This window comes from Ciconia boyciana, chromosome 5 (genome assembly GCF_034638445.1).
Source record: "Ciconia boyciana chromosome 5, ASM3463844v1, whole genome shotgun sequence".
NCBI classification, from domain to species: domain Eukaryota; kingdom Metazoa; phylum Chordata; class Aves; order Ciconiiformes; family Ciconiidae; genus Ciconia; species Ciconia boyciana.
The window spans coordinates 10,377,620-10,399,312 of NC_132938.1; the positions used below are offsets into that span (position 1 = coordinate 10,377,620).

The following is a 21,693-nucleotide window of genomic DNA, read 5'->3' on the forward strand; positions in this document are numbered from 1 at the left end:
AAAATGTTTCTCCTAGTGAGGTCACTTGGAACACTTCTTGTCTTCGTGACACCATAGTAATCCCTTTTACTTACCCAGAGGCAAGGTTATCTCATAGAAAAGTCCTTTCACAGCTCTGTTGTACATTTGTTTCTCAGTGCCCCCAAATAGATCAAACATCATACTCTGAAAAAAAAAAAAAAGGAGGTTCAAATTATCTTACAGACTTAGACTCGTGCCTCATAAGTCACTTCACATCTGTATGGCATTAAGCATTTGAAAAAAGATGTTTGACTTCCCAGAGTTTGGCTTTATGAACAGACTTGTTTATGCAAATGGTCATAAAATCCCTTCTGAGCAAATCGGATAAGCATGTAAACAAGTCTTTTAAAATTATTATTTATTTACACAATTGCAGCATCATTTAACAGTTTAAATGCTCTGAGGTGCCAGGTGTGTTCAAACATTGGTTAGGTGGTGATGCAGTAGCATGAGTACCCTTGCCAAACTGGAACATTTCCATGTGGAGAAACAGTAGCTCTGCAGCCTATAGTGTCACTTTTTCACTCTTGTTTTTACCCAGGACAAATTAGAGCTAACATTGGTACACCAATGTGGCTGCAATCACACATCCTCCTCACTGCAGGATAGATTAACCCAGATGATGGCAAACACTGTTGGACAAAAATATGTTGCAAACAATGTCAGCTGAAAAAGAGTTTGCATCTAGTTCTAACTGTCATATCAAAGTCAGTAGAATTAATCCTTTCACACTATGTAGATTATGCCAAATTAGCAAATGTATAGTATATATTTGGCTTGCAATACTCCGAATTCCACTGAGTTCTACAGGAACTGCAAGGATATATTCAAAGTCAGAATTTGACTCAATGTATTCCAGTGTAGTAATTCTAATTATAATGTATGCTTACAATAGTATAAAGATACAGATAGAGATGTATAGATAGAGATATACACACGTATTAATTTTAGCTGGTCCTGTGAGGAGCAGGGAGTTGGACTCAATGATCTGGGTCCCTTCCAACTTGAGATATTCTATGATTCTATGATTCTATATCCACACACTTTTTATATGTATATATGCATGCAGGCAGATACTTAATCTATTGCTTGTTTCATTAACACTAAGCTTATTGGAGCTGTCCTTCACAGTCAATTACATTCAATGTAACAAACATGTGTTTTGCCTAGAAGTAGTAAATGTAAGTTGTACAAGAATGTTAAAGACCATATTTGGTTACTGGGTTTGAAACTTCCTTCAAGGGACTGAGGATGCACTGATCAGTTTAATCAGTTCAGTAGCTTAAATTCTTTTATATATGTCTTTGTATTCCTCTTTCTAATGTCAATGAGGTTAATGTAAAGAGTCCTATTTATTTTAATGGAGCTGCATTACTTGCAGAAGTTACTTGCAAGCCTCATCCCATAATGACAGTATTAGCTAAGGTAACAGTCACATAAACAAGTTACTGTAAATTTTCATTGTCAGCTGCTTTTTAAGTTGTGGGAAAGCTCCATTCCATGTGTAATACTTAAGGGTAGAACACATATAGAGGAGGAATAACTGACATGAAGCTGTCACCATAATCAGCCCTGTGATAACTTGTTTGTGTCTTGCCTTGAATTCTGCACCTTCCTGTCATTCCTTGGAAGAAGTCTGAACCTTCACACAAGCCAAAATCCAAACACAGAGAAATGAAAATCATCTTGACTGCCCCACAGGGTTCACTGAGGGTTCATGTGCTAATTCACCAAACTCCTTACATCTTTCTGGTTTTTTATTAGAACTGCCTGTGATATGAGATTGATTTATATGTGCTCTGTCAGTTGGTAAAAGTGGCAATACTCAGACCACTGTTTGTTCATAGTCTCTTCATCTAAGTATGACGGCTGCTTTTCTGATTCGTAGTCTGGTCCTGCTGCGAAATGAACTGGCAGCACCGTTGCTTATTCAGTAAAAACTGTGGCTATTTCACCACTAGTAGTCTGAATGGACTAGCATCTATCAAAAGGTGAAGTAACCCAGTCCAACTAAATCATGAGTACAAATTCATAGGTCAATTTTATTAAAATTGAATGGCTGAAAGCATTACAGAATTTGCACCAATGCCAACCTCATATACTGCATGTAAGTTTGTATGAAAGAAAAAAATGAAATAAAATTGAAAAATCTGTTTTTATTTGAAGATGGCAGCCAAAAGTACAGCAACTGATTGAACAGCTCACAGATACATTAAATAATCGTACTACCACTGTCAAGAGTTCGACGGTCACTCAGCCAAAGGAATTTAATTTGACTCTACCCAAACCACATGCCGTTCCTTTAACTCTGCCAATACCACTACTGGAAAAAAGGCCACCTGTGAGTTTTTTATGCTTTGAGAGATACTAACTTTTATGTATGCTTGTGCACAAAATCATGGTAGGGGAGTTAATAGTCTCTTTAAAAATAATTGTGGAAAATCTACCACCTTTGACAGATCAACAAGGATTTTTGTAATATTCTGTGTTATTGAAGGTCAGATTTCTAAAAAAAACCAAATTAATTCTTTTAATTTCAGTGAATGTTGTGTAAGCAAATTGTAAGCCAAACAAAGGAAAGGGAAAGGTTGGTTCCTGTAGTTGTTTTGTGACTTTTGGGGGTAGAACTATACAATGGGTACAAACCGATGACAGCGTTGATACAAGTGTTTCTGGTAGTCCTCGGATTTGTAAGATGTTTGCTTTGGCTAATGCACTGAAGCAGGTAAGAAAAGAACATTCAAATGAAAATTTTTTATAAACTTAGATTTTTTGTAGATGAACTCTCATTAAAATAAATGGCAAAGGAATTTCACTGGAGATGAGATGGACTCTAGGTTTGCAGCTCCTCCTTAAGGGTGGAATTTTATTCCTTTCTATTTGTATTAATGTTGAATCTTTAAAATTAAGGTTTTTCAGTTTAAATGTATTGCTCACTTATAAACGAGACTAGATTTATCTTTGAAATGCTAAGCTTTTATTTTACTCATTGTCTAAGATTGTGATTCAGTTACACTTGGTACATATCAGAGACACACGACTGGTTTTAAGTTAGCTCACTGGGGTAAGAGAAACAGGATTTGGGATCAAGCTGCTATGACTAACTTAATAAAGACTCCAAAATAATCTATATTTAAATGCAGTGGGAAGTGATCTTCAAAGTCATAGTTTTGGGCATTATCTGCCACCTTGTATTAGCACTTCAGGTTTTAAATAATACATGTGTTGCATGCTCTTAGAAACCATTTACATCTTAGGATGGCAGAGCAATTTAATGGTAGTGTGTTATACAGTTAATGGGATTTTGCATTGAAATAGCTTAATGCCAGGCTCTGAAAAACTGCATTTAATAACTACTTAATCAGTATAGGAATGAGTCATATTGCTGTCATTTTAGTACCTTTATGCTGTGCAGCCCCTCTTAGAATAAATTTGCTTTAATGCGGATGCATTTACTGAAGTTCATTTGTGTTGTTAGGATTATAGTAACTTTTGTTTACATTCTGGCCAAGTCTGCAAATTTAAAAGCTTGTGTGAATCTAAAACCATTAGTGTAGTAGTGATACATGTTGTGCTCATTTCCGTACCTATCTCAGCAAATTAAGCTTCGCTTTAATTTGCCATATTGTGGCCAGTATCACCATTTCAGATCCTGAAATGAACAAGCTGAAAAGACAGCCCAGATGGCAAGAAAGAGTTACTAAAGTGAGAGCAGGCCATAGTTTTAGCTGCTGTATGGTGGAGAGTTGTATGTAATTGAGAGGAATGCACAGAAATAAAGCTCTTCCAGATTACATCCCATACTCTGCTGCAGAAATGTTCTCATCCATTTTCTCACAAAGTTGTTAGTTTTATGAGATATCCATTTTTTTCTCATGGTTCTCATGCATCTGTCAAAGAACTTGTCATGTGGCATATTAGCAGGGAGTATTGTAGTCACAATAACTGCAGGCGTAGTTACTGCTCAACTTTGAAACGGCTGTATGAATTCGTACGGAGGCGTCTGGATTTTGAGCAATGCCTGCTGATAAGTTATTGCATCCCTATGGTGAGATCAGTTGATTCTGATTAATAGGATTATTATTTTAGGTATTTCTTTCTGCTAGGTTGCATTATATTCTGTCGTAGAGATAAAATGCAAAGTAAGATGAGATGTATCACATACATTGAATTCAGGAGCTGGGATAGTACTGCTGTCCTGTACACTGAACACATGCTTCCTTCACAGGAGAGGACTGGAGATGTGGGTCATTGCAGAAGGCAGGGTAGTTGTCTTGCTCAGTGATCTATATTGAGATGGGACTCTCTACTGATCTTGGAAAGTTTAGTTGGAGTAACATGGCCTAGAAGGTTAGGATAATCATTCATAATCATAAACATTCGTCAGAAATGAGGGACACTAAGTGACAAGGAAAAAGACTTTACTTTTGAAATTTAATAATGAAACATTTCACTCTAAATATTTGGTCTAAAGATTATAAATTCTTCTCTTCACTGTCCTTTGCACACAAGCACATGGATGCACACACAAGCATGCACATATGCATATACACATTCATAAATACAATTCTACAAAGAAAAACAAGTGCTTTAGCTTGAAGTTTGCAAAGGAAACAGACGGAGACAGGTGCTTAAACCTGATAACATGCAAAATGACTTGGACACATTTAACTTCCTTGGATATCTTGGCCTTGAGTTACAAATAAAATCCATTCTTTTACTATCACAACTGTAGTAGAAAAATAAGATTATGCAATTATTTTATTTTTAGATTTTCTGTAACCAATAATGTAGTTAAAAAAAATAAAAAGGCCACACTGAGAAGTTATTGTAACACCATTCAGCCAAATTTAGTGTATTTTTTAGATATTTTCCCTATTATTTCAGCTGTGCTTCATGAGTGGAGTTGCTTGATTGTTTAAAATAATTAAATGAGTGAATTCATTTGGCCAATACAGAGGATTTTGTTTGCAAATATATAGACCCAACAATATATCTATCTTTATGATATTGTTATATATAAAAATAGAAGTTCTTAATACAACAGCATTGCATTAGCTTGCCCTTGTCCATCTTATGAGAGTAACTTTAAAAAAATAGAAGAGTGATGACTACCAAAGTTCAAGTGATTATTCACTTTGTTCTTCCTTAAACTTCTTGTGGTACCTACTCCCTAAATAAACCTCTGGTAGAAGGATATCCAGAAAGCATAGGTGAGCCTGACCACTGGCTGGAGAGGAAAAGCAAGGTTGGTGTCTCTCACCCGCAGCCCTCTTTTTTTCACATTAGGGTTAAGTAGGTACAGTTTGGCTTTTTTGGTCTCTCTATTGCTGGAATTTACAATTTACTTACAGTGACTTACTTAGTCATCCTCTTCTGGCAACTGGGTAATTGCTGTATTGCCTGTCTTTCTGTCTGATTGGTACTCATCACCATGGTACCTGAGGGCTAAATTACAAGGCTAAGATCATGTTTGAAACACAGCTGATGATTGAAAAGTCTCCTCCTTAAATTACTTGGAATAAGCATAGCAGTTTCTGAGGAGAGATTTTCAGCTTACACTGGCAGATGAGTACAGTTTTGCAGGTAAAGCACATGACTAGGAAGAAGAGTGAAATAAACTGATACTCACTGCCTGTGCAACCCTTTGCAAATGCTCTGGGCTTTAATTTCTCCATCCATAAAAGCATAATAAAAATTCTTAGATACTGCTGGGAAATACTTGCAGTTCTACTTCACTTAAAAAGCTCACAAAAATACTTGAGCAGTCTCACCAGTGCCTTTAATTGCTAGCTGCTTCTGTTTGTGCATTTGTTTTGCCTCTAGATAACGATGTCAAATAGCAAAGGCAGTGGAAAGTACATCAGATTCATGAGTTTTTCAAAGCATAGCTCTTTGTATAGTCCAATAAAGCTAGATGGGATCCCCATGTTCCCTAAACTGACTCCAGTACAATACAGATTATAGATTTTCCCCATTAATTCTTGAATTAATTCTGTAACTTCTAATGGAGCTAGAACATTTTTAGCAAGATAAATATTTAAGCAGATGTCCAGTAAACTGGCAGACTATCTCACCCACATAGGAAGGAGACATCCAGTCTTTTTTCAGAGTTTGCTTCTGGGCAAAATTCGTTGCTCAAGCAAATATTGAAATCCCCCAGAAGTTTCAGCCTAACTCAAAGCATACAGTCCCTAGTGTCCTGTTGATCCCTATGGCAGCCAGACTATAAATCTTTCCTGATCATTTTATCTGTAGCACTTTCTGACATGTGAATGCTTTCCCAAATCTTTGACTAATGCTAGGAGAGTCCTCTCAGTCCTCTACCTCCAAACATTTAATCTACACCTCCAATGGTATTCCCTTACAAGGACACTAGGGCAGCCACAGTAGACCAGAGCAAAGGCCCATTTTGCCCAGTGTATTTACTCCAGCAGTGGCCAAACGCAGATGTCTAGGAAGACTACAGGGACAGGACAAGCATAGCTGCTGCTTTCTCCAACTTTCTTCTCAGTCTCCCAGCATTTCAGTCCAAAGACTTCTTTAGTTGTAATGAAGTTCCTGGGTATTTAATAAACTTCAAAGGATTTATCTTCCCTAAACTTCTTTGGAGTGTCTGTAACTTGTTGCTACTACCACATACTGTGCCAAAGAGCTCCACAGCTTAACTGTATTCAGCTGCCCTATCTGGCTGTCAGCGCTGTGAAGATAAAGTTTATGAGATGCCAAACAGAACTTTTGCCCTTTTGGCAACTTCCTTTTCCCCTTGATAGGGCCTATAGGATTTATTATTTCTTTAGCCTTTCTTGGACTAGTTTCAGATTTTTCTTTCTTTCTGGTCTTTTGTCCAGGGGTTGTATTACATTGGACAGGACTGAAAAGCCTGGGTAGTCCCAGCTAATTGGAATCTGTCCATGTCTTCTACACTGGCACTAATAGAAAAGAATCAATAGTTAAAAAATAACTGCAGCTGTTCTACAGTAAAAGTGAATGTGTTTTTTTCCTGCACAAATGTATTGCTTGGAATGTTTTATACCCCATATTGTGGAGATTATTGCCTTTTAATATAGGTTCCTTCAAGCACCTACAAACCTCCAAAGGAAAAAAAGCAACTAGAAGAACTCAAAACAAAAAATCGCCAAAAAGCAGAAGTAAGTGTATGATGTTCTTGTTCTAGTCTTTCCTTTCTTCTAAACTGTTTCTTCTGTAATGTTCTGTTTTCACAAGTCTTAGAACTTTATCTGAAACGTATTTGCTTTTGCACCTAATAGCTCCTGTCACTTTCTCTGGAGTCATGAAGTTGGTATCCTCTATTCTGTTCTATCTTCTTTTTCCACCTTCCTTATTTTATTACTAATTGTCTGAGACAAGGTCCACCTTTGATTGACTGTACAAGTACTATGTGAGAAATTATGCAAGGAGCCATGTAAGGTAGCAGAAACATGATTACTTTCTTCTCTTCACAAGCTTGAAATAGTTTGACGGCTCTTTTACTCCCACGGGACATGTGGATATTTAAGGTATTCGCTTAATAATTAAGGCTTCAAAATGCAAAATATGTTCAATATTTTTGTTTGTTTTCTATAGTAACTGATAAATAACCACATGTCATCACCCACTGTTTTAAAATATCAGCAGACTCTGACTTCTTTTTTGTGCAGACTCCATACTCTTTCCTTCAGCAGGCTGAGAGACCAGGAAGCCATCATGATTTGTAAAGAAGCAGAGTACCTGGTCTGTGTATTAAGAGAGCAGGAGAAGGGAGAGCCTGGAAAAAACAAAGAAACAGATCTAGTTATTTGATTCAAGCTTCGATATGAATCCTGTTCAATGAGTTAGCTCCTATCATAGTTAAAGCAGATTGTTGTTGTCTTCTCCTTCGAAGGGAATTAATTAAATGTCAGTTTCCACTTTTTTCTTCCTCCCCACACTGCAATCACCATGCCCAATCGAATAACAGTATAAGCTTGATAAAAGGCATGCTATTTGACTCCCTTTTATCTGCACTCTCCCACCCCCATTCTGAAAATGCCTTACTCTAGCTTTCACTAGCCAATACAAGTCCATTTATCACTGTTTGGGCTCTCCTCATGTCCTTGTGAAAGGGGCATTGGATTCTGTTCCTAAACCATAGTAAGTGCTTTAATGTGTGATAGATTCTAGGGGGATAAACTTTGCATGCCTTTTCCTGGCTCATCACATTACCTATGCTTGGTATTTCATTATAAAACAATACAACATTATTGTTTATCCTTTTATTATTTCCATATTGTGGAGAAAGCACATGCCTATTTGTCTGTGTGTTTATTTGTATGTACAAGCTTCCTAGAAAAAATGGGGAGGAAAAGCAAGATATCAGAGTGCCTATATTGTCAAAAATCTAAGACAACTATAAAATCACGTAACTACCAGCTGCATTCTTCAGTGGAGAAAATGCATGAATACAAGGAACAAAGGAAAACCAACACAGAAATTATAGCTGCAGTAACAGCAGTTTTTGTCACTTCTGGAATGTTAGAAAAGGCATCCAAAGCATTCCCTAGACTGTTTGCTAAACAAGCTGAAATGTTGCGTCCTAAAAGAAATATGCATTAAAAATGCCATTTGTTTCATAGAATTTTTGCAGAAGCTATAGCTGTCATTATAAGTACCAGGTCTGACCATCTGTAAGAAGGACTGAGAACACTGAAAGCCATGCTCTAGACAGTTATGGAAGCACTGATGTTATGGACAGCTGCTGTGCAGAAAGCCATTAGAAAATCTAGTCTGTGTTTCACAGCTTTGATTAGAGGTTACTGTTTACAAGCAAAAGAAATATCCAAATCCTGGAAATGTGGCTGCCTGTACTTCCCCCTTTAAAATGACAGGTGGAATTACTGTTAGGGGTGTGCCTACTGGAGCAACCCTTGGTGCTCAGATCCCCTGATCATACTCTTCTAATTTAACTCAAAAACAAAGCCATTGTTTGTTAGCTATGTGGAAAAAGTTACTACCTATGGTACTGATGTGCCAGAGATAATTATGAAGCTTTTAAGTTGAATTCTGGATGAGCAACGTGTTTCATATGGGCAGACATATCAAAGGCCTGATGCCCTATGCAAGGGATACAACCAGAGAGAACTATGTAGAAAATCAAGACTTGCCTACTTCAAGTCTTTAATCAGGAATGAAAATCCATATAAATACTAAATAAGCTTTCATTCATTGGAAACAAATTCATATACTGGTCCAGGCTGCAAGGCTTTTTCAGACAGAAAATTCTTATTAGAGAATTTAAACATACCATAATCTTTAAGCTAATTGCTTTAATTTTAGGATCTGCTCCTGAAAGCAAATGCTAACCAGTTCAGGTGTGCAACTGTGAAGCCTGAAAAGGGAGAGGTATGCTACAAAATACTTTATTTCCTAAAAATCCCCCAGTATGAAGATGAAAAATGACCAGAGTATTTAACGATATCTCAAAGTATTTGAAAATTTTTGTTTATTTGGGGTTAGGAATTATGTGCTATAATTTATAGCTGTACTGTCATTTCACATCCATATACTAACATTCGCCTCTTTGGATGCATAATGCACAACCCCCTCTTCTTATACTTCTGGTGCTGCTTTATTATTCTCCTAATTTTGAGACAAGCAGCCTTCCTGTAATACTACTCCAACAAGTCTCCAAACAGGCAATATTTCTCTAAACCCACATATTATTTTTCCATTAACTTTTATGCCACAGAGCAGCCAAGCTGAGGGAATAACAGTCCCATTCATACAGAATTCTTCCTTTGGTTGATTCCCAGTTCACAACTATGTCACCAAACTATGTATGTAATATATTCATTTCAGCATCGCATCTGCATATTCTATTCACTGTGTTCATCCCCATGATACCAGACACATTCGTATCAGTATTTATAGCTAACATCATAAAATTAAATTAATAACCATCAGTAGAATTCTACCACTATTTAATAATTTCATGAAGTGTGCTTTGACACTCTCTTTTGTCTTCCCAATATCTATTTCAGTTAAGAGCTGAATATATTCACATATATAGGTAATATTTCATAGTCAAACAAAACATCACTGTTACTTTTTTAGCATTATTTTAGTCAATAAATTTTAGTCAATATTTGGACCTACCTTTGTATGGTCATTTGATATGAAATATTCCCACTAAGTTGGGTGTACATAGTAAGTTTCTGTGGATATAACAATTCCAAAATATGTCCCCTATGATCGTATTTGTTACTCTAGATTAATATTCAAGAGTGATTTTTGGTAAACACCTAATATTTTTTGCTGAGTACTTGAAAATCTGTCTCTGAAATGAAATAATGTATTTTTGGTTTGAACTGCAGAACACACATGACAGTATGAAGTGTAATACAGCATTCCAGGCTCAAAAGATCCAAAGCAAGGTGAGTAACCTTTAAGGTACTGTTGTCAAATGTACTTTAAAACTTTGTAGTGAAAAACACACATGCAGATTCTGTGGTGATGCAAACTCTACTGGAATCCACATTTTTACACCACGTTCTGTGGCCAGGAGAATGGATTGGGTCTAGGGCTCATAAATTTTGGCCTATGGACCATTAACAATCCACAAAGAAATGGTCAGGGAGCAACAAGAGTGTGGCTACTCCAGGAGGGAAGAGAAACAAGGAGCCAAAGGTAATGAAAGCACAGGCAGTGCCCTCACCAACCAGGCCACAGTATCTCAACACGACAAGGTTGGTGGTAGTGATGGGTTCTGCTGACAGCCAGTTATCCTTAGACAAAGCAAGGTAACAAGTCAGGTCTGGGGTCCATCCAGGAATTCCAGGCAGGGGACAAGGCTACAACAGCAACCCACGTCCATGACAGCAGGAGACAATTGGAGAGACAACCAGGAGCAGAATTGCCTCCAGCATAACGGGAAAGGACCGAAACCCATGTCTGAGCTTAAGTGGGGCTCCTGGACCAGGAAGCAGAGGGTGTGAGTGGCAGGCCTAGGTGAGGATGGTCAGGGAAATTAAGACCTGTTGGTTCCCTGAGGGCCTGTCGTGGTTTAGCCCCAGCCGGCAACTAAGCCCCACACAGCCGCTCGCTCACTCCCCCCTGGTGGGATGGGGGAGAGAATCAGAAGAGTAAAAGTGAGAAAACTCGTGGGTTGAGATAAAGACAGTTTAATAGGGAAAGCAAAAGCCGTGCACACAAGCAAAGCAAAACAAGTAATTCCTTCACTACTTCCCATGGGCAGGCAGGTGGTCAGCCATCTTCAGGAAAGCAGGGCTCCATCACACATAACGGATACTTGGGAAGACAAATGCCATCACTCCAAACGTCCTCCCCTTCCTTCTTCTTCCCCAGCTTTATATACTGAGCATGATGTCATGTGGTATGGAATAGCCCTTTGGTCAGTTTGGATCAACTGTCCTGGCTGTGTCCCCTCCCAGCTTCTTCTGCACCTGGCAGAGCATGGGAAGCTGAAAAGTCCTTGACTAGTGCAGCAACAACTAAAACATCTCTGTATTATCAACACTGTTTTCAGCACAAATCCAAAACATAGCCCCATACCAGCCACTATAAAGAAAATTAACTCTATCTCAGCTGAAACCAGGACAGGGCCCTAACAGGTAAGTTGTGTGCAGTTGCACAATGTAACTGTAATACCTTAACAGTGTTTTCAATTCCAAAGGGAGAAGTTTTTATGTAAAATGGTAAGGACTGAGAATAGGCCACAGGAAAAAAAAGAATTGTGAACCCATGGTTTAAGAACTCAGCACAGGGACAGAAGAATCTTGCGTCTGTAAATCACTGTTTCAAAATGAGATCCTGAAGAATGCTGAACAATCATTCCAGCTAATGACTATCTGATACACAATATACAATCAGCCTGGATGTTTGTCTTGTTTTCTTTAGACATATACTGAGGTCATAAGATCCACTATACTGATTGCTTCTCTGCTAGGATTTCCAAGGGTCAGAGAACTGTAAACATGGAAAATGGGCTGCTCAGCCTTAATGGTATAACACATGAAAACTCACATTGCTATTTCTGCAGTAACTGTACTACAGATAATCTTCAGTCTTACATCGTTCAACCTGTCACCTTTCATTTGTTTCAAGTTCATATGTAGAATAATTTCATGTGGAAGCTGTGCTTGTATTGTGACCTCAAATACCTTGTGAGCAGGCCTACCTACTCTTTAAAACTATGCATTTAGGTACAGCTCATATACACTTTGGAAAGACTGATTCCGTGCTTGGGGAACTGGGCATCTGGCAACTATTTCTAAAGCGTATCTGGCATTTGTCACGTGCTGAAGTTCTCTCTAGTAACAGTATCACCTATTCAGTCTGCTTGCTTACAATCCAGCAGCATTTAAATTACAGGAAAGTAGTAAGATCCCAGTTCCTTCTACACTCAAAAGAGGGGAAAAAAAAACCAAAACAGGAAACATTTACATAGTTAACCCAAACACATGACCTGTAATTATATGGGCTTAGTTCAAGACTATGTATATTCCACTTCCTTTTCTGATAATTTAAAATACTGAAATCTTAGGGCAAATGTGAGTCAAACCATCTGCCTAAATTGCATAAAGAAAAATATGGATCTGGCATCTTATGGCATTGATCAGGGCCACTTTTAACACCTGCTAGTATCTCCTCTAGGAGCACAATCAGTTTTATCTCGTCTAAACACATTTGCCTTAAAGGTTGGTTAGGTGATATTCAAGATGCTGCCATAACTTTCAAGCTGAGATAGGCATATTGTTATTGACTTTTAAAATACTTTCTATTCCTGTTGCCTTCCTGCCTGTTCAACTCTGAGTAGACAAATCCTAAGAGGAAGGTTTATCCAAGATCTATAAATAAGATTATAATCTGTCCTCAAATTAATGAAATTATATAATGTTTTAACCAACTAGTATTTTTCTTTCCTCTTTTTAGAACACGCACAGTATATTAAATACATTTTTTTCATTTCAGACACATTTATTATGTGCAGCAGCAATTATTTCTCATTGCTGTTACCAAAATATCTATTCATCCCTTTCACTGGAAGAATGAGAAAGTACAAATGCATCATCACTCTGTCTCAATCTGCCTCTTGCTCATATCAGGCCTTGCTCTTTACATATTTATTGGTTTTGGTGAGCTATTGTGTGTTCATTAGGTGGAAATAGTGAATACAATTTTTTTCCACAAGAATTACAGTGTTTTGCCATTTTCCCGAGTATTTCCATTTTCTCATCTTGAAAAAAAGGGAAGATATCTCATGACAGAAAGAGAACGAGTAAAATTCAAAACTTCCTTGATACCACATGAAATGGAAGAATCTATTCAGTTATTTTACTTATACCTGTCTGCATATATCTTGGGAGTCCTAGTTATTTTGACTATATGGGCTGTCATATTTCTGTTTCATTGTCGTACAGATATATTTCTGTTTAATAAACTGTGAAACTGAAGTTAAAGGTATTTCCATAATCATTCTTAGTTTAGTTCTTTATCCAAATTATAGTTAGTAAATACAGAATTTGAAATCTGTATACACAGGTAATTGCCCAAAATATGAAACTTCCTACATGTGTCAGAGAAAATGTCTACTCTAAGCCAGTATAGTGTATAAAATACAGGCTGGAGAGGGAATGTTCATATAATGCAGGAGACTTTGAGAAGGGTTGAGAAGTAGACCAAAAGGAAGGAAGGACATCATTAGGCATTAAGAAGAGTAAGTATAGTGAGTCAAACAAAAGAAATAAAATACATTGTTTTGGGTTCTTTTCCTAAATTCTTCAAGTTATCATTTTGTCAAGAAACAGCTAGGTAATTATTTCTTTCTGTTAAAATGTGCCATCTGTGTGGAAAACACAGTAATTCTACTTCGTGAATTTCTAGGTGATAGCATGTGTTTGTTATCCTCAACCTGCCTAATTAATATCAATTATAAAAATCCTTTTTCCAGTTAGCTTATGTATTTCAGGAGACTGCAGTACATATTTGTGCATACAATATTTGCAGCATATAGCTTGAGTGATTCTGTGTGTCTGTTTCTCAGCCACTCATTAAGCTGTTAATTTGGAATTTAAATACATGTTTGGATTCTGAACACGGAACTTGTCTGGATTTAGGTCAAATGTGTCATGACTAAGCTTTGTTTTCTGCAGGAATGATCCCAGTTCTTATCCCACTGCTTTGCCTTGGTTCAGATCAGGTCTATTATACGTATCTGCAAAGGTGATATATTTTTTCTGAATAGCCTACTTGTGCAGGGAACATTTTTAACTGGCACGGAGGTTGTTCCCTTCCTCCCTCAGTGTTTAGAGGTTGTCTGGGAGTTAGTCCTAAGGCACTTCTTTGAAGAACTGCAAAGCAGCCACAGGATCTAGTCCAAGTTACACCATGAGGACTGAAAGTCACCGAGATCTGTACTTCACTTCTACTATCTAGAAAATGGGTATGGCAATTGGTGATGCCAGTTGTCTTAGAAATATTTCAAAGTTAAAATAGTATTATTTGTACAACACTTTTGACACCTTCCTATGAAAGGTACTGCTTATATTTTACTTTAATGGTTTTGGCTAACTTACCATCTTTCAGAGAAGCAAGTTTATTTTCTTTGTCCAAAGCAGATGGAATCCCTGCACACTATGTATTTGAGCACTGAAAAAAATGAAAGGAAGTGAACACATTCTATAGGATTTGACATGGTCCAAGAGTGATTACAAATTTATAATCCACTTGGGGGACTTTGCTGATTTCTTAAGCAGCTTGAGTGGTTTATGAACAGCATGCAATTTCATTGTGAATGTCAAATTAATGCTAGATGAATGCTTTAAGCAAAATTTATGCTGTCTTAGGTCGATTTATTTAACCCATTGAAATGTTTTTATACTCTGTTTTACGGTTTACATTACTAACTATAGTATGTACATTCCCTTTCCTGACAGATTGACAATATACCTATTAAATTAAATGCTGCAGCTATTTTAAGAGAGGGTGCCCTCTATCAGCGGAAAATGGAAGAGGAGCTCAAGAGGTATAATCGCGCTTCTTTCTCAGATTACTTTTCACATCCCTGGATATAGAATAATTAACCACATTAAAAATAATTAAGTAAATTCCAGGTAAACTAAAATAATGGATCTGTTGTAAGGCATTAGGAAGCTATTCTATAAACACGGTTGACAAAGAGAAAAGTGGACTGAAATGAAAGTCTACATTAAAGTCTACATTGTTTTACTGTAGATGCTATACAGTGTGACTGTGTTCTGATTTAGCACTCTGGCTAGTGTCCACTTGCAAAGTCCAATAAGAATCCCTTGTTATATTTATTCCAATTCTCCAGAATAAATAATGACCCAAATACACATCTATTTCTGTGCACATTATAAAAGATGCATATATATTAAGCCCAATAATTTAATATACCTCAATTTTCTTCAATGGTTTGTGGTCAACTATGTGCCAAATTTGATACTTGTTTATATGTGTATAAAACTTGTTTATATGTATATAGAAATACTTGTCCATTTCTATCACAGTAAGATATGGAGGACCAAGAGTGTGCTGCTCCACAAGGCAAGATAAGCCAGGAGCTGAGGGTGACAGCAAGGCACGCAGGGACAATGTCCTCAGTGACAGCAGCTCAGTTCCATAGTACGCTGGCAAGGCAGCGGAGTGCATCCAGTGACACACACCAGGGTCAGCGAACGGTCCAGTGATTGCTAGATGAGTCCGTAGTGACGAGTCAGGGCTGAGGTCAAGCCAGGAAGCCAAGTCAACAAGGCAGGGTCAACAAGGTACTAGGGTGGGTGCAGGCATACCTACAGTGTAGCTTAGGCAAGGACAGAAGGTGTTAACATCAGCTGAAATGTGGCTCCCAGGAAGAAACTCTACACACACAACAGGACTTTTCACAGCTCTTCCTCACACTGTTCTTTTCACTCCAGTGTGATCCAATGTTATACGGTTGCACTGCAACAGGGCTGTCTTTGAACACAAGCAACTAAATCCTAGGCAGGGGTGGGGAATAAGAGGTTGCAGGTCCTTTTGGTGCACTCAGGGCTCTAAGGAATCCTGACATAAGGAATCCTTATTCAGCAGCATAGGTTTTCAGCGGACTTTAACTAGGGAGAGGGTGACTCTTGAATGGCCACTGCAGGTTGTATTCTATAATTAGAATTACAGAACATTTTCACTAATAATTTTAACAAAGATAAAACCTATATCATGTCATCTTGATTTAGTATTATTTCTAATCCACCTTACTTAGGCTAAGCACTAAATATTGCTAGCATTTTAAGTCCTGGAATGACTGCCTAAGTTTGGATTTGGTCTTTGGAGATAGCAAATTTTGGTATATGGATCAGGATTTTAGCACAAGATATTACACATCACTCAGCTTCTCTTATCAGCTATGTCTGTATATTGAGGTTCCTTTATATAACATATGATACTGTTCACTCTGTCTGGCAGAATTTTGTTCCACTCAGCAAAGGAATAGATTTTCCCCATGACTTAACACTATTTTATATTGAGTTTTAATCTTCAGCTGCATTTAACACACAACAGATACATATATATATGCATTGGGGAGCAGCAGTAAGGCGCAATTCACTGCATTTTTGTGTCTCTGCCCTAATTCTTGGCTCATTCAATCCTCTGCTGCAGGACTTTGATGGGCCTGCCCCAGAGCTTTGCTATGCTTTTCTCTCTCAGCTGAGCACAAAAAATAAGAACGTGGTTTTGCTTAATAGCTGAATATTTCTTTGCCTCATTACAGCAATATTATTTAATTGACAAAATACAAAACAGAAATAGAATTAAGCAGAAAAGTTTTTAGTTCTCTGTGTTAAAGTGGCCAAGAAGATTGCCAAAGAGAAAAGGTATTTCTTTCTACCTCTAAGCAAGGTAATCCTCTGAGAAAATGTACATACCTTCAGCCTGATTCTCTTTGCTCTCTAGGAGAATCCATATGTAGCTAAAGTTTGCCCTCTCTTGGGGCTTTGTTTTACTGAAAACTTTCAGGTCCATGCCCTCATGCACCTTCTTCCAGCCTGGCTTTCCCAGGCTTTCCACAGAGTAGGAACACCTCTTAGAGTGGAGTTGAAATATATCTGTCAAATGACTTTGCGATGACTGCCTTTTTTCTCTGCAGAGATCAAACACCTTATATCACAACAAACTACTAGAAATGTTTTACAAACCAAGGCAGGGCTGCAGAGCCAGATTCCTAGAATTGTATACTCTTTCTTCTCTCTTGCAGAATTGAAAATTTGCTACGAGGGGCTGGAGACCCATCTGAATTCTTGGAATGGCAAAAACAGATGCGTGGAAAAGATTTGGAAGAGCAGCTGACTGAAATAGAGTGTAGGAGGCTTCAAGGGAAACTGAGTCATGAAGAGGCAGTTCTAGCCCATCAGAATGTAATTCAAGAAAATAAGAAAAAAGCTGATCTAATGAGAGAAGAGGTAATACATACAGCGTTGCTCAAATTTTGCTTACGTTCAATCAGTGCAAAACATACCACAGATTATACCTATTATAAGGAGATATAAAAGTTCTGTACAGTGTCTTTACTCACTGGAGTCTGCAAACAATGGGAAAATAGCGCTATAACTTCCAGACACAGGAATGCTTATACATGAAAGTATTTTTTACAAGTGTTTGATTTGATTGATAACACTTACAAAGTCAATTGAATAAAACAGAAGGTTAAAACATTCTCCCCTACATTCATGTCATTGTGCATATCCTTTTTGAACAGATACTGAGATACTAAGCACCATTTTTAATGAAATCACCAATATATGACTAATTTCATTATCTTGTTAAAATGAGAGCCACAAATGTGAAAGAATTTGTTTTCTTAAACTGATGTAATTCAATTTACTTCATATTATCTGACATGCCTAGATCTCTCTTACGGGAAAATTCAGGCAGAGAACCCTCTTTGGATCTATATATATGGAAAACTGAATATTTATGCCAAGAAGTATTTTCACACAGTTTCCAATCTGGCAAATCACAGTTTCCCAAAAACATTGCTAGATCTTTTCATTTTTTCCCCAAACTCACATTACATTTTTCCAGTGCTTTTCCTATAAACTAAACAAGTGATCAAGAACTAATACTATAGATTTTAAATTTTGCATAGTTACTGTCACAGGTTTTTCTTTTCTATTAGCCCAGTTTGCTGCTAAGCCCTGTAGGTCAGCCAGTACTTTTCTCTTGGCCACCTCTCACAGATGTCTCTGCAGTGTCTCAGCAACTTAAGATGGGACCACAAATGTACAAGATTTTCATAAAGGCCATGCTGCAAAAGGGAAACTTGCTTAATGAGTTCCTTCCCTGTCCTTTAAAAAAATCTTTCAACCTTTTTTGGCATTGAGTCTTCATCTGTGTTTAGACAGGCTGTAGCAAGAACTTAAAGTGAACCCTACTACGTACAACTGAGCATAGTGTGATCGCTCACACTCATTCCAAAATTATTGTAATTATTATATTCACCTCACTTTCAGAGCATAAGTGTTTTATTTGTTAACAAAGATGTCCCGATATGTATAGATTTGGGGATGTGCAAATCAGATTTGCTCTAACCTGACCAATTCCAGGCAGCTCCCTTCACTTGCCAACAAATGCCAGCAGGGCACTTCATCCATATGGAGATGTCTAGAAGTACTGAGCACCAAATCCCCATTCACCAACAGCTGTCATGCTGACCCTCCTCCTTCTTTTAAAACTCTAGTCTTCCATCGAAAACCAAAAGTACAGTAAGGAAGGCAGTCTGGAAAAATCCAGTTTCCTGCTTCCTGTTCATTTCCCCTGACACAGAAAGGAACATGATAGCCAAAAGTGGACTTTCTGTATGATACAGAGATATGACTTAGGCCCAAGAAGATCCTGCAGGCACATAACCAGCTGTGTATTAGATTGGCACTCTTCTTGGTATCTCACAACCAGATCCAGAGATGGCTTTTTTTGTCTGCTTTAGAAAAACGTGGGAAGGACTCCTGGAAAACAGCAGTGCAAAAGTTATGGAGTGCTGTTGTGGGTAAATAAAACACAGAGAGGGGAGCTTAAATCTGGGTCTCTATGTTGTCCCCAGCTAATGTACTTTTCTACTTTTGTGGATGATGTAATACTTTTAATCCATTTATCGTTGCACTATTTCAATGATTTGAGGCACGCAGATCACCAGTTATCAGGAATTTTATTCACCTGTTTGTTTGGGATTTAGAAAGCAGAGTTGATGCACCAGTATGCAGAGAAACGTCTACAGGAACAGAAAGAAATGAGACAGCTGGTGGAGCAGGTCGTGGAAGGACACAAGAATGCAAAGCAAGCAAAAATAAAGCTCCAGAAATACAAACAGCAGATAGGTATTTATATATTGCCAGAAAAATGAGAGATGATGCCAAATGTCCCAAATTACTTTATCTTTATTTTAGTGGGCCAATTACAATTTTTACACAAAGGAAAGGGAAGTTGAGGGAAAGATCCAGGCTATACGTTTCCATGAATGCATGAATATGAATGCCAGGAATAAGTTGGTAATGGGTAGATCAGAAATTCTAAGCTACTGGTCATGGGAGTTACTCTTTGTTTAAAAGGGAGAAATACAGCACTAATGTTCTGCAACTAGTTTCCCTTCCATCTAAAAGTAGCATATTTGAATGACTGTACTTTTTGTCAAATCAAGTTATTAAGCCCATATTCTTGTCATTCATATCATTAAGAGGGAATTTGCCTAGCAACCACTGTGAAAGAATCATGGCTCAAGATTATTGTCTTCTCCAGAGAAGACAGTCCAGAGAAGAAGACTGTAGCTAAGGAAAGAAAAGCCATCTCCTAGAAGGACAGTATCACAAGGGAGGAGGATGTACCACCTCCAAGACAGACCAGTCATTAGGATGAAGGGAAATAATGTTACTCATCCTCCATTATTCTTGAAGAAAATTCTTCAGTTAATGCATTAGCTAATGAAGTCCAGGGAGAAGGCTGTTCTGACTGGCATGGGTGTACATATTCCAATGCAATGCCATATTAACATCTACTGTATGAACAGGCTACCTCTAGTTGTGCATATTTTGGTTAGCAGACTTTTCTCTGTTTGTGTATCTCCATACTTGTATCAGTAAGGGTTGAGGCGGGCAGAGGGTGTTAGCCACTCTGAAATGGCCTAGCAAAGCCTACCAGCCTTTGCAATTCAATGATTTCTATCATAGATATACCTTGAAAAACTATGAATATTTGCTGTTGTATAATATCCTTTTATTAAATAATGAAACAGCATGCACTAATTAGAACAGAAATTACAAAGCAGTAATTCAAAGTGTCTACTTTATGTACATATACAGTATGTTTATGTGTTGAATAGAATAATAGATAGTGGATGTGGGAAGTACTCATTTGTTTCTCTGATCATTCCTCCCACCAACGCCAGACTGTTCCCTCAAGTACCTTTAGATCAGTATTATTATCGTTATTCACAAATGCATATGAATTTTCCTCCAGATGGACTACTTGTTAAAATATGCAGCCAGCTAACATAGATTAGTTCTTTTCTTTCAGTTCAGGAAGTTTGTGAAGAAAATCGAGAACTTCTTCGGCAAGCTTTAGAAGAAGAGGAGGAGAAGCTTAGGAAAAGATATGAACTAATTCAACAAATACGAGCTATCGAGTCTTTACCAAGCCTCAGACCCAAGTTTGTTGATTTAACTGAGGTAAGCTCAAAAGGAAAAACTACCATTTTAACATAAATGTATATATTTATATTATGCATAGCATTAAGTACAGTGACCCCATTACACAAAGGTTAGATCTGAACTGAAACTTTCACAAAGTTTATAAAATGAAAATTTTACCAGGAAGAATATTCTGATGGTAAGTGAAATCTTAGTCCCCTTGAACTTTCTTCAGATTTTGCCAATAGGATCGGGGTTTCCCGATATCTTTCAAAAAAAGACTGGCAAGTGATTACAACACGTTCTATCCATCTTCACAAATTCACAGATTTGTCAGTCCTGGGTGAGGACTGAATGAACACAAAGTTTGGACTGATGTACAGTTGTTCATCTTGCAGTGGTGATTGCCATGGTAATTAGCAAAATTAATTTCCTTTGCTTTCAAAACTGCCAACATTCAGGTATATGAAAGAGACTTGTCAAGAGAACCCAAAACCTGCTGAGCTGTTACGCATGTACTGTGCAAATAACTCATGTATGTGTGGTTAAGTAAATGTATCCCAAACTCCTTGGGCTTACTGTTGATGCACAACAACTGAGATATTGCCTGAGATGGGGCTTTGCAATGCCCACCTTTGCAGAATTTCCAGACTTAGGCAGCATCCGGAAATCTGTTGTCTTACCACTAAATCAGAAGCAGAGCAGCTGAAAATACTCTTCCATTTGTTCTATGCACACTGAAAGAAGAATAACATAGAATAATATAAAATTGCACTATCAATTTTAAATATAATCCTTTTGGTTTTTTTTCTTTCCTTTCATGAGTATTTAAATGAAGATCACAAATTAAAAAAAACCATGGCTAGTCTGCAGAAACCATACAGAAGGAACAGGTCTTCCTTCCATGGAGCTGTTGGAACAGTCAATGTGATGCTTTGGTTTTATCTCCTGCTCCTCTGAATAGAACTGAGCCATTCAGAGATTCCAAAGCTACCTACTA

At 37.6% G+C, this 21,693-nt stretch overlaps 1 protein-coding gene across 3 annotated transcripts in view; it reads left to right on the forward strand.

Moving 5' to 3' along the window:
- The window catches only part of CFAP99 (cilia and flagella associated protein 99), a 63,189-nt gene that overhangs the window by 25,552 nt on the left and 15,944 nt on the right, over nt 1-21,693 (forward strand). For 2 of the 3 annotated variants that reach the window (XM_072862231.1, XM_072862230.1), the window contains exons 6-13: nt 2,188-2,362; nt 7,092-7,172; nt 9,337-9,402; nt 10,374-10,433; nt 14,955-15,043; nt 17,273-17,477; nt 19,247-19,388; nt 20,581-20,732. In XM_072862231.1, coding sequence (XP_072718332.1) covers nt 2,188-2,362; nt 7,092-7,172; nt 9,337-9,402; nt 10,374-10,433; nt 14,955-15,043; nt 17,273-17,477; nt 19,247-19,388; nt 20,581-20,732 — 970 coding nt within the window. The remainder of the gene's footprint in view (nt 1-2,187; nt 2,363-7,091; nt 7,173-9,336; nt 9,403-10,373; nt 10,434-14,954; nt 15,044-17,272; nt 17,478-19,246; nt 19,389-20,580; nt 20,733-21,693) is intronic. The other variant, XM_072862232.1, reaches the window with a different exon arrangement.